General features: G+C 39.4%; 1 protein-coding gene across 1 annotated transcript in view; it reads left to right on the forward strand.

Annotated features, from left to right (window-relative positions):
* The window catches only part of ACP3 (acid phosphatase 3), a 47,567-nt gene extending 34,077 nt beyond the window's left edge, over positions 1-13,490 (forward strand). The window contains exons 9-11 of the mRNA XM_019725939.3: positions 9-112; positions 1,777-1,946; positions 9,572-13,490. Of these exons, the coding sequence (XP_019581498.3) occupies positions 9-112; positions 1,777-1,946; positions 9,572-9,690 (393 nt within the window). The 3' untranslated portion in view covers positions 9,691-13,490. The remainder of the gene's footprint in view (positions 1-8; positions 113-1,776; positions 1,947-9,571) is intronic.
* Positions 13,491-13,735: the final 245 nt, after the last annotated feature.

Below are 13,735 nucleotides of genomic sequence, written 5' to 3' on the forward strand. Positions count from 1 at the left end.
CTCCGTAGCATGACACTACTGTGAGTGGCCTACAGATGGCGCTAGACGTTTACAATGGAATCCTTCCTCCCTATGCTTCCTGCCACATAATGGAATTGTACCTTGAGGAGGGGTAAGTGTCTAACAGGTACTTTTCAAAATTACTATCACTGGACCCCAGGTTTTGTTATTATGTTATTTTTGGCTCAAATATATTCTTAAAATGTTTAATTTTTAGTTAGTTACATAAATTTAAAATCATGTACACCATAAATAATTCTCTCAGTTAAAAATACTACTTTTTTCCCACTTTAACACTTTGTGTAACAATTTTATCCAAACTTGTTGTATGCATCATAACTTGTCTTCACTACTAGAGCCAATTTTGAATCTACTAAAACTGTTTACCACAATAATTTTGGCTGCTGTAGAAATGAACTTCAAATTCTCAGAGACTTAACCCAATGGAGATTAATTTCTCACTCATCTGACAGTTTAATGCAGATGTTCCTGGCCAATTGGAGGTGACTCACCCATGGTGTGAGTCACACATAGTGAGTTAGGGATCAGGATTCTATCTTTCAATTTGCAAGAGTGCTAGTCTCCCCTGCAGTCAGCTTGTAGAAAGGAACAAGAGGATGGAGAAAGCAACCTGCTTAGGAGTATAAACCACCTCAGCCCAAAGCAGCACATCACTTCATTTACATTCTACTGGCTAAAATTAGTCACTTGGTCCCACCAAGGTTCAAGGGACTCTGGGAAATGTAGTCAGTTCTCCGCTATAACTCTATTCTATGGAAAGGGAATCAGATTTTGATGGACTTGATTAGTTACCTTTGCCATACCATCTTGAAATAAAACTTCTGTCACTGGAAAAATTATCCACATAATATTAGGGAAATACTTATTCACGTAATATTAGGGAAGTTTTTAAAAACGTCTTATAAGTGAATATTTGTAGTGACTGCTGTTTATATGGCTTTTTAAAGTTATATTTTAAAAGACTTGTTTATAACATCCAAAAGTGGCAATTGTGAGGTTACTTACCACCTCAAGAAAAATCACTAAATCCTTCTTGAATTTCTCTCCTGCCTCTTTGGCAAATGACTTCCACAAGCCCCTCATACTAGTTTTAGTGAGATTGGTTTAGGCCAGTGGACCTTCCCAAAAAAGTACTTTTTTTTCTTTAAATAAAGTATTAAGAGAGGCCTTCTTAATATGAGAGAATGTAAGGACTTGAATATACACCCACCCCATCTTTCTGAGGTATAATTTGGATAAAATCTTTGCTATACATTCAAGTACATATTTATGTATTATTCAGTTCCATTTTTTATGGCCTGGTTAAGGAAAGGCGGGATAGAGTCATTCCAGGGAAAGATCTAAAAATACTGAGAAAGGAAACGAGAGAAAAAGAAGGAGCAAATGAAAAGAACAAAATGGAGAGAATAGAAGAAAGAAACCCCAGCTACCCCCCACTTCCTACTGAAAGGCTCATCAAATCACCTCCAACTCCTTCAACCATTGCCTTCCAGCTTCTTCTCTGATTAAGTATCCTGGATCCCCCCTCCTATGTCCCTGGCTATCTAACAAACCAGCTTTCACGTTTCCACCCCCTGGATCTCGCCTGCCAGCCCCAATCTCCCCATTCCCACCCCTAAATTGGCTAAAATCAACTCCTTCCCATAAATCTTCCGCTAGTCCCTCAGTCAATGTGTGACAGGCCAGGTAGAAGGAAATTTAGTGGCAGTTCAACAACACAGAACTGACAGAGATCTCTCCCCCACCTTCCACCAGGAAGTACTTCATAGAGATGTACTATCGGAATGAGACTCAGCATGAGCCATATCCCCTCACACTGCCAGGATGCACCCCCAGCTGTCCTCTGATGAAGTTTACTGAGCTGGTTGCCTCTGTGATTCCCCAAGACTGGCCCACGGAGTGTATGATCACTAACAACCACCAAGGTACTAAGGACATTTTGGATTAGGGTGTATGCAGAACCCTGCAGAAAGGGCAGAGCACCCTTTCTTGGGGGGGGGTGGGGAGAGGGTCCTGTGAGAATGACTTGGTCGTTACTCCCAGCTTTAAAAGGAATGGGTTTTGGGTGATAATTGCATATTTTGGGTACCCCAATTTCAGGCAACTCCTCTCTCTCCCATGGGCCCTGCGCCCACTTGCCATAAACCTGGAATTGGTTTTTTCAGTGTTGCTATAAAAAGGCATCAGTGCCAAAATATAATCAGAGATAAAACTTTGATCAAAGCTCCTGGAGCTGCCATGAGCTATGCGATTGAACACATAGGACCTTTTGTTCTTTAAAGACTCCCAGATTTCATTTGAGCAGAAATAAATGAGGCTGTTCTTTAAGTGTCTAAAGTGGAACAAATTTCAAACAAAATCCACAAACTAGGTGAGAACAAAGAAGGGAAGAATTTAATCCTCAGCTAATGGGCAAAGGACCAACTTACCCATTAGTGCCAGCCTTCTCACAAGGAGAAGCAAAGAAATGAGATACAGTGGAGCAATCTGGAGAAATCATCTACATTGGGAAACGGGTCCTATCTTTTTATATTTCTGTTAAAATGTATTGGGTGGCAGAGCTGAAAAATAAATACTCTTTGTATCCTTTGGACCTGGAAAATTCATGTTACTTTTGAAGAAACCAAAGGCAAACTTACCAGAAAACAAAGCTGTATATAATTCATATGGCAGCTCTTGAAGTACATACATCATAGCAAATAAGTAATATGACAAGAGCAAGATATTCAGCCACCACACATCAGAGATGAAAGCCCCACGTGAGCAGTTTCTCTTGAAGCTCCAATGGTAAGAGATGTTAAAGGTGAAATTGATTTAAGAGAGGCAGTATGATGACACATATGAAACTGGAACAAAATTACAAATGTAAGAATGTCCCAAATGCCTCCAAGATCAAAACTTGTTGGAATGTTGAAAGTGGGGCTGTTCTGAGGACAAAAGCAATGCATAAGGCTTTGATTCTGGTATCTTCAGAAAAACTTAAGCACTTACATACAGGTCCTGCTGAAACTACTCACTATATAAGAAGAAATCATGTTCAAATGAGAACTCTTTAGAACCCTGTAAATTTACCATGTGGCAGCTACAACACGTCTAGAGAACAATATGCTACGTTACCATTACGACTAAAGATGAAATGGTTTCTAGAGATGGTTTCTACTGGATGCCTGAGTCTAGAGCAAGACCATTCCTTTTCTTAGTTGGTCATGGGATGACTGACACAAGACATCGATTGATATGTTTATTTGTATTATTTCTTTCCCAAGTAAATATGTGGCCTTGGGGCCACCATCTAAGTATTCTTTGTCCTCCATGTATGTTAAATTTCCTCCAGAAGTGAGCCAAATGTAAAATAGCGAATAAAGTCATAATTAGGAAGTTCAAAACCATTACATTTTTTACAATGAATTTTAAAAAGTGTGTGTGTGTTTAATTATAATAAAATTCATGAAGGACAGATTTTCAGGACTCTATTTTTGTTTTGGGGTTTTATTTTAATGTAACAGGAGGAAAAATATAAAGTAAAAGGATTTGACTGGCTTAAGTTAACATTTTACATTAAAAATGTATTTAGTTTGGATTTTATTACTTCAGATGGCTCTGGTTTATCTAAGGTAAAACTTGCTAAGGAAACACCCTTGGGAAATTTAAAATTTAGTGGGGAAGTAAAGAGATACATATTATACAGAATAACAACGGTTTATGTCTTATGACTACAGGGTTGCTGTGGGACAAGAGTTAACAGGACTTGGAGGGAAGGAGGTAGTAAGGCATATCAGGGAAGGCTTCCTGCGGGAGGTGACAACTGAACCATCTGCAGTCAGTTTGGAAGGATGTTTCTAATGGTGTGGTACAAGGTACTAGGAAGACATTTATCAAATATCCTAGCGGCTTGAAGCTGGACAGGATAGAGGAATTACTCGGCAGAAGATTCAGGGTTCGAAGAGATTCCCACAGGTTACCTTCAAGGAGCCAGTTCTAATGCGACAAAATGTCATCTCCACAAGAGCAAGGATTCTATTTGTTGTGTTCTCTGCTATATCTGTCCTCGGCACCTAGAAGTGTCTGTGCCTGGCGTGGTTTGGTGCTCGATGAATATTTGCTCAATGAGTGTATAAATTAGTTACCTTTCCTCTGTGAACCTACTCTTTCTAAACTGATAAGCAGTAATACCCAGTAACCTGGGAGTTATGTTTGATCCCACCCTCTCCTTCATCCTCCACAGCTAATCCATCACCTCTTATCAAATCTACCTGTAATATGTTTGTATAAATCTTTTCCTCAAAACACCACTATCAACAATTCAAGACCCAAATAGAGTGAAATATAATGAAGTAGCAAAGTATGTTAATAAAAAGAAAACGTAGGGACTGGTGTGCTGGAGCCAGCTCGAGAAGACCTCAAGAGTGGAATGTGTGCGTGGCTTCCCAACTCTGCGTTCAATGACTTCCTTTTGGCAGTTTGAAATTGGTCGTGGTGTCATGGCTGGAGGAGTTTCACCACAGAAATCAGCATATGCCACAAATCAGAGTTCTATGGTTTGATTTTTGTTTTATTGGATCTAGTAGTTAGCACACAACTGGTTTTAGCTCACAGAAAGCTTGTTAAGAGTCTATAACATGAGGCGGTCTTCATCAAAGTGAATTCAATATTCATACTTGAAGGAAAAAGAATGAATATGTGTTCTATATGATCTCAGAGAGTGATGCTAAGGCAGCAGGGGAAGGCAGCTGGTGTTCAGTGTTAGGAAATTTCTGGGCCGGAAGTGTCCACTGGCCTAGGTGAGCACTTGTCTTGGCAGAGACACTATAAGGGCAGAGTGAAGTGTGGAAGGTTGTAGGGGGTTGAATGACCCCTTAGTAGGGCAACCACATTTAGCAAATAAAAGTACAGAATGCCCAGATAAATTTGATTAATAGCTCTAACTGCTGAATTTTTATAATTTATTGAGGAAAAAAGGCTGAATTAAGGACATTGACGGTGTCCTGAGAAAGCCAATACAGGAAGCAGGACAAAACCATTAAATAAGGACATGCCCTGTAGATGCAGCATGCCTGTCACCCCTACTCCTTAAGGCATTTCTACCCATGAAATCCTAACCATATCTATAAGCAGTGTTTTCCACTAGTGCTACTAGACCCAATTAATTTCATTTTCATGTCAATTAAATTAACCAGAGCCGTTGCTGGGAAATTCATGATAAGTCTAAGTTCCATACTGTGTTACTTGGCAGGAAGGTGGGGAGGCAGGTAAGGAGGAGAGGGCTACAGAGAATGAAACAAGCCTTAACCGTTAAGTATGGTGAGTACTATAATGAAGGACACAGAGGTAACTACAAGAACAAATAGCAGAGGAAATTAGCCTGAGTCTAAGGGGTCAGAGAAGGCTTTTCAAAGGGAGTGATACTCAAACCAAAACCAAAAGGAGAGAAGGAATTCACCAGGTGAATGGAGATAGGGAGAGAGGAGAATGTTTATAGAAAAAGGGAGACATTGTATAAAAGCCAAGAGGCTAAAGACAGCATGGGACAGTTTAGGTTTGGAAAAAGTATGTCTGGTGAGAGTGTGAAGAGGCTGGAGAGGCAGGCATTAAGTGTCTCATAGGTCAGGTTGAGTAGCTCTGGCCGTTAAAAGTTTGTAGGCAGAGCACAGATGTGACTGTGCTTCTTGTTTTAGAAAGACCTTTTGGCTTCACAGGAGAGAACAGATTGGAGAGGAATGGGATTGCGGGCAGGGAGAACAGTTGAGAGGCTGCTGCAATCATCCAAGGACTAGGGTGAGTGAAGGAGAAAAGCAGACTTATTCAAAGGGGTAAAGAGAGAATAGACAGGACTTCAGGGTTAATGGCAAGAGGAAGAGGTTTTTGATACATATTGCCAAAATCGTTTTCACAAAAGTAGTACCAATTAATCCACACTGCTTTGAGCAGCTTTTATCTGTTCCTGTGCAATAGGACAGCTTTTCAGTCATTATCTGCAGTAGACCTCTTTGCAGGAAGATACAATTGATCACTCTCTTTTCTCAAATTCTAGAACATTACTCTGTCAAACTCACAAAATTCTTTATAGTACAAAGGAGCATATTATTTAAAAAATAAACATGAGAGAGAGAGAGAGAGAGAGAGAGAGAGAGAGAGAGAGAGAGAGAGAGAGAGAATCTCTCCCAAATCTTCTCTTTGCTCTCAGACTCTTTGTTCACTTCCTCTAGGACTGACACCTTCCCTAACCTCCTAAATGATCATATCCCAGGGCCCTGTGCTTGGTTCCCTCATTCCACATTCCCCATGAGCCAGCGCTACCCAGGCTTCCATGGTCTACATCTAAAGTCCTTATTTCCACATCTACACATAGAATTCTAAACCTGTTTTCTCCAGCTGCCTACTGATCCTCAACATCAGGGTAATAACCTGTCTCAATCCTACATTTGAAACAAAACTTATTATCTCCCCTACTCCGAACTCATCCTCGGAAATGTGCTTCCAGTCTCAATCACACCCTGGTCATCTTCTCGTTCACCAAAGGTAGAACCCATGGGGTGACCTTCACCACAACTTCTTTACCGTTATATTTAGTTCATCACAAAACCTGCCGATTCTACTTCAGGACTATCTCTTGAATTCCCTCATCGGCACTCGCAGGATCACAGCTCCAGTGCTGAGCACTCAGCATCTTGTCAGGGCATTTTAATAACTCTCAGTTAGGCCTCTAATGTTTCCATCATCTTATCTTGTCCCCCAGTTTTGGAGTTTTTTTAAAAAACACAAATTGGGCCATGTCACTCCACGTGTAATGATTGCTGATGATTTCCCTTTGCCCCATGGCAACCAGACCTTCTAAAACTTGAATCTAAACTTACTTGTCTGGTCTCACCTTATCATAACCTATACGCCAGGCACATGCAACAGCTTATTATTTCCCTAACAAGTTCTTGTGCTACTCATTCTGTCTCATGGCAAAATCTTAAATACCTCAAAGATCAGCTCAAATCTTATCATTTTCTCCCAACTTTCCAAACTTTTTCCTCTCTAAATAGAATACTTTGTGTTATTGCAACTTTCTCTCTGTTTTAATGGCATATCTTTTACACCTCTATCTTACTATTGATCACATTACCTCATAATTGTCTTTGTGGTTCTCCCACTAGATAATGATCTCCTCATGAGCAGGGATCATGGAACCCCAGAACCCAACATACAGTTGGCCTGGCATATGGTGTTCTGTGTTCACTACATGTCTAGGAAGAAATGAGGGAAGAAAAATGAGAGGGAAAGCATATTCCATGGGACCACCATGACAACATAGCCAATAAAAATAATTGAAAATTAATTTCCAAATACAGAAAGACATTAATTTTTAAGAATCATTAACCTCTTACTTCCTCCCTCATTTCCATTTAATCCTTTCCTTCCTTCTTCAATTCTGTTTGTCTCCATCCAACTTAACATTAACTTCGTCCTCGGTGCTAATGGCATCCATCCACCAGTATCTAATTGTATTAATATTCACCTTCTCATTACGCTAAGAGGTGTCCTGACATCAGGAGAAAAGCACTGGACTAAGGGCTGGGAACCTAGGAGTTCTAGATCATTAATTCTTTCCACAAATATTGAGTATGTGCTATGTGGCAGTGGCAGGTATTATTCTAAGAGCTTGGGACACACTCATGAACAAAGAAGACAAAGGTTCCTGCCTTCATGAAGCTTACATCCTATTAGAGGGAGAGAGGAATGAATAATAAATAATAAACATAAAAAATAAGTACTCTGGAAGGTGAAGATCACAAGCACCAAGCTGGAAATGGATGTGGGGAGAAGGCATGTAGGTTGCACCTTTAAATAGAAAGCCCTAAACGAGAAGTTAAAATATGAGCAAAGAAGGTGATGGAGTTGCCTGATGCAGAGAGGTGTGAGAAGAGTATCCAGGCAATCGTAACAATAAATCAAAGACACTAAGGGATGGGGGTGTGCGTCCCATGTCTGAGGAACAAGAAGGCCTGCGTGGCCAAAAGAGGGTAATTGAAAGGAGAGGGGTAGGAGCGGAAATCCAAGAGGTTAATAAGGCAAAGTGATGAAGAGTCTCATAAACTATCATCATCAGGGTTTTGGCTTTCATTCCAAGTGAGATGAGCATTCATTGCAGACTTCGTTTTAAGTAGAGGAGTGCTATGATTTGATTTGAAGTCATTGGGCTGTTGTGTTAAAAACAGATTGAATGGAGAAAGGATAGAAGCTAGGGAGCAAGTCAGGAGGACATTGTAGTAATCCAAGCAAAAGATGGTGGTTCAAAACAGAGTGGTGGCAGAGAAGGGGAGAAATCATTGGTTTATGGATATAGTTTTTGATAGAACCAACAGGATTTCCTGACAGATGGGGTATAGGATGTGAGGGAAAGAGAGGAGTCAAGGCAGACTCTAAGAATTTTGGGCTGGGACACTAGATGAAATTTCCATCAAGTGAGATGGGGGAGGCTGTATGAAGAACAGATTTGGTGGTGGTAGATGGCACGGGGATTGGTAGTTCAGTTTTGGAATGCCTATTAGATGCCCAGGGGAATATGTTGAGTATGCAGTTGGATATATGGGTCTTGAGTTTGGGGAGGATTTGAATTTGGAGGTCATTCGTGAATAGATGGCTTTTAAATCATAAGACTGATAAGATCCCATGTATTCCAACACAAATACAATTATCTGCTTAACCTTAGCCAAATTATATATTTTTCTCATGTCTACAATGAGAAGGTTAGGCTAAGTGAGTGATTTTCAGCTGTGTTCCATGGAGCGCTTGGGTTCTGTAGACAGAGCCGCCAGGATCAGAAAGATGTTTGCTCTCCCATTGTTTACTCCAACAAGCAAGCCCAAATTTTTACAGTGAAAACCACACACACATTTAGAGATGGTACAAACTGATGTTTATGATGTATATATTATAGCGGGCTAGGGTGTGTGTGTGGAGGGGGGTGTAACTTTTCAAATGAAATAATGAATAGCATCTCATTAAAAGCGACCCCATATATCTTCATCATGACTGGTCAGCTGTCAAAGGGCTATATGTAAATAAAGGTACAGATTAGCACTAGTACACAGTTATCTTAAAACCGCTTGCCATAGTCAACGTGTCCTCAAGGTTTCGTCTCTAAAAAATCCCGAAAATCAAATTCAATGACTAAAAGATAATATCCCATTTCTTTTAGAACCAAGTAATGATTGCAGTACAGTATTAAATGCCTTTGACCATGAGACCATGAACAATTAGTAATTTTAATTGTAGGAAAATGTATGAAGTTAGTGCTGGAAGGGGACCTTAGAAATACGTCAGTCAATTACCTTCCCTTTGCAGTGGAGAAGCTGAGGCCCAGAGGTCAAAGGTCATGCTGGAACATGAACTAGGTTGTGCCCTGACTCTTAGTCCAGTGCTATTTTCACCACATGATGCTTATTTCAGGGCTCCTTCAGAAATGCCACTGAAATTTACAATTAAGGCAGAAATCAACATGGACTGGTGAGATTTATATTTTTCTAATCCATTAATGTTACCTTACTGCTCTTTCCCACAGTTCTAAGGATCCTCCTTGCCATTGCCTTTTGCCTGGTGTCTGCTGTCCTAATGGTGCTGCTATATACTCTCATCCGCCATGGGCCCTGCTGGCGGAACGACTCTTACGGGACCATCTGAACAGACAGCTGAAGAAGGGCAGATATGCCAGGCCAAGCTCTTGCAATGCAGCATCTCTCAGTGACACAGCATTCAAAGGACACTTTCACCATGTGGGCATCACCCTGCCCACACCCTGCCTTCTGAAGCTGCCTAGAGCAGGAACTCGCAGTGACCCAAGGGACAGCTACTGGACTGACGGATGAATGAGCACCCAGGTTGCTCAGTTAGGTCTCCTTGTCATAGTGTAGGCTTCTCATTAGCCTAGAAAGAAGCTCTCTGCAAAGGACAGTTGTATCGTCTGGCACAGGTGTCCGGAGAGAAATAAGAAGTCACACTCCAATCAGCCTTTTGCCTGCAAAGAGCAAAAGGTTACAGGTGTGACAAAGACATGGATTAAAGAAGACTGGATAATGGCGGGAAATTAGACTAGAAGTAGTATTATATAGGATGAGTCTTAAGAAATAAGACCCAATCAGAAGGTTTAATAAATCTTTTCTTCAGCTATTAAGTGGGCTTAATACATACACACACTCCTGAAAAGAAGCTCCTATCCATTGTTTGATAGCTAACAGATTTCTATGGGGCTTTTTACTAACACACATATGTCTATATTGAAAATATATGTCTACATTGAAAATGCCTTAGAAAGAGGTATTTAATTCTCAGAAACTGTAATAGCAACTACTTTAGTTTTAGCTCAGGTCATTTTCCCCACAATTTCTGTAATAGGGAATAACTAGAAAATCCACGCAACCATGGTTCTTTTTATTTTTTAACTTCAACTATGAGAGCTCGATATTTTCAAAGTTCCAATTTTTAGTTTCATTTTAAAATTAAGAGATTTTACTTTGACATGGCCTCTTCATGGTCATGGATGAAATGATAATGTATTTTAATTGCTACAAATAGATCTGAACTTCTCAAGTGGTGAGGTAGATACACAAGCACACTGAAGGATGATGACCCACTGCCTCAGTTTTGTGCTGGCTTTAGACCAAGTTGGAACAATTTTTTTTAAATCTTCAACCTTGGTTTCATAATCTAAAAATGAAGAGTCTGGACTAGATGAACATAGAAGTCAGATTTAGTTCTCGTGGTCTGTGAACAATTTTTTTTTTTCCCCAAGCAAGCACTTCCATGAATGGTACCATTGTGGTGAGCCTGATTTTCATTCTAAGGAATTTTATTCTGCGCTGAGCTTCCAACCATCTAGTTGGTATGAAATTCAATCTCATTCATTAGTAGGGTTCTTCACCTCCTCAGGTTCTACTAAAGGTCCCAGAATGTACCTTTGAGAAAGAGTCAGATAAGGGTCCACTAGGCCGCTGTCCACACTGGTCTCCAATCAGCTTACTATCCATTCCCACGTGGTATTCTGAAGGTAGGCAGAGGACATCCGTGCCATGGTTCCCAAGGCCACACACTTGAAGTTCACCAGCCTGGCATTGTCCAGCCCCCTACTTGGGGTGATACCTGTAAGCAGTGCTGGGATCTTTGACCAGCACAGAAAACCCCCCCAGAACTCCACTCCATCTCTTAGTTTCAGGAATCTTCCTCTCTCCTTAGATCCCACAGTTTCCACCTATAAAACTTCAAGCACTTACCTCAAATATCCTCACTTTCCACATAATTCTCATTGAGCCAAGGCTATTGCAAACAAAAGCCTGAAAAGGAGTTGTCTTCTCTTGCCTAGCAATTGCTGCTTTCTGCTGGAACACAAGAGGCACACAGGCAAAGAAATGCAATATCTGGCTACATTGTCAGTTGGGGAGAAGGGAAAACATCTATAGCAGCAAGAACAGCAGACAAATTTCGGTTTCCATAAACAGCCAGCCATATAAGTTTAAGGAAGCCACAATATCTTCTGCTAATAAGTGACGAGACTTCAAAATACAAGTATAAATGGAACCACATGTCATGGATTTTCTCACTCATTCAACAAACATCTACGGAAGACCTACTATTCGCTAATTCCTGGTCTGGATGCTGAATTGCCCATTCCTAATGTGATTATTGAGGTATTTGGCCCCCAAAACAATCTCTCATGGGGTTGATAGAATGTAAAAGTAAAATCTTTCACAACCTTTTCCTCATATCATCTTTTATTACTGTAAGTGGCTAAAAGGATGTCTGCTTCCTATTGGTTCTGAGAGATTTCTTTAACATCCCCCATTTCTCTTCCTTCTACCATCTTTTGATTATTGTAAAGGCAGCTCTCACTCCCAAATTAGTTGTTTCTTTTCTCTTCCACAGAGCTACTCTGTTGACAAATGATGTAATTGTTTTGTATACTTCATGGCAGTATTCACATGTGACAAATGAAAATTCACGAGTGACAAATGATCTATAGTGATAAAGCAGAGAGAACAAATGTACTGTAACATTTCTCAAGAAATAAGTTAATCATCCAACTTCAATAGGAGAGCATGAAAATAAATTCTCCACTAATAAAAGTGATTTTTTCAGATGGGTCAGAAAAGATCTGTCCAGTTGACATGATGAGAAATATTGTTAGAAAGAAAATTGCTAGGGTTAGGATAAGCTTTGCTCTGAAATGTATTCCCCACAACTGAACCATTATAGAGGACTTTGAACAGAATTAGAATAATGCAATAATTACCACATCAATGTAGGGACATTCCCTACCATAGAAAATATCAGCAATGGAAAGTTCAAAGGAAGAGTTGTAACTGGAATGTTCCTAGCTAGAGTGGCATTGGGTAAAGAAAGTATTAAGAGAATGTGATAATAAAAAGAATAATTTGTAGCATTAGAAGAGTACAGGCATTAGAGGTAAACATTTTACTGGAAGTCATTCAACCAAAAAAACGTTTTTTATGTTAGAACTGGCATTTCTTCTTCCGGTCCTGTTACCTAGTCTCCCAACTTTCTGTTTTCTATCTTGTTCTAATATTGTTGGAATTGATTCTTTCTTGGTAAGCGAAATTCAAAATATTAGTTTTCTGTTTTAAAACCCTCTTTACAGAAACCCCCTTTGAGCAATAATGGATGTGTGTGACATTTGGTGCTCTATACCAGAACTGTCTAATAGAAATATAATACAAGCCACAAATGAGAGCCACATATGGAATTCTAAATTTTCTAATAGCCACATTTTAAAAAGGTAAAAATAAAGGATGAAATTAATTCTAATAATAAAATGTATTTAACTCAGTGCATCCAAAATATCACTTCAACATATAATCACGAGTTTTAAAATTATTAATGAGATACCTTACAGTTTTTTTTCACACTTATTATTTGAAATCTGACGTGTATTTTACCCTCACAGCACATCTCAATTCGGACTAGGAACACGTCAAGTCTTAATAGCCATATGTGGCTAGTGGTTACCATGGACAGTTCTGCTGTAGACCATTAGACGACAATCTTTTGAAGCAAAGAGAATGTATTCTTTGTTATAACTTGTAAAATCCACTTTCAGGTTATTGTGAAGAAATAAGTCATATTTTTTATGTCTACATCTTACTATTCTTTGCATGTGTGCTGAAATGATAAAATATTTTTCTGAAATGTTTTATTTGTAAACCTGTCTTAACAGCAGGAATCCATACTTCTTCCAACACCACCCTAAACTAAATGGACTAGTTTCTCCTATTAAATGTCCTGAGGAGGAATTTGACAACATGTTTAGAAAATAAGTACTGCTAGATTTTTTTGGAGGGGGGAAGGGAGAGCCTTTTCAAAGTTTTGTTAATTTTTTGTTGCAAGTAATTATATTCAAAACAACAATAAATGCAGAAATAGAGATGTGTATAAAATACAAAATAAAAGATCTTCCTACCTGCTTCCAATTATCAGAGGCAATGCTGTCAACAGGTTTTTGTTCTCCTAGTGATTAGCACGAATTGTATGAACTATACTTACACCTTTATTCCCTGAAATTTTCACCTCTTTCACTGCTCTTATAACTCATGGTGTCCTTTTTCTTGTATTGTTGTTTTCATCTCATTGAAGTAACTTTTTTTAAAGGATACATGAGCACTAAGCTTTCTGATTCAAACATACCCAAATATGTCTACGTTTTGCCCTCCTACTTACT

The sequence above is a fragment of the Rhinolophus sinicus genome, chromosome 5 (genome assembly GCF_057876585.1).
Source record: "Rhinolophus sinicus isolate RSI-liver-muscle chromosome 5, RSI-T2T, whole genome shotgun sequence".
In the NCBI taxonomy this organism is placed as follows: domain Eukaryota; kingdom Metazoa; phylum Chordata; class Mammalia; order Chiroptera; family Rhinolophidae; genus Rhinolophus; species Rhinolophus sinicus.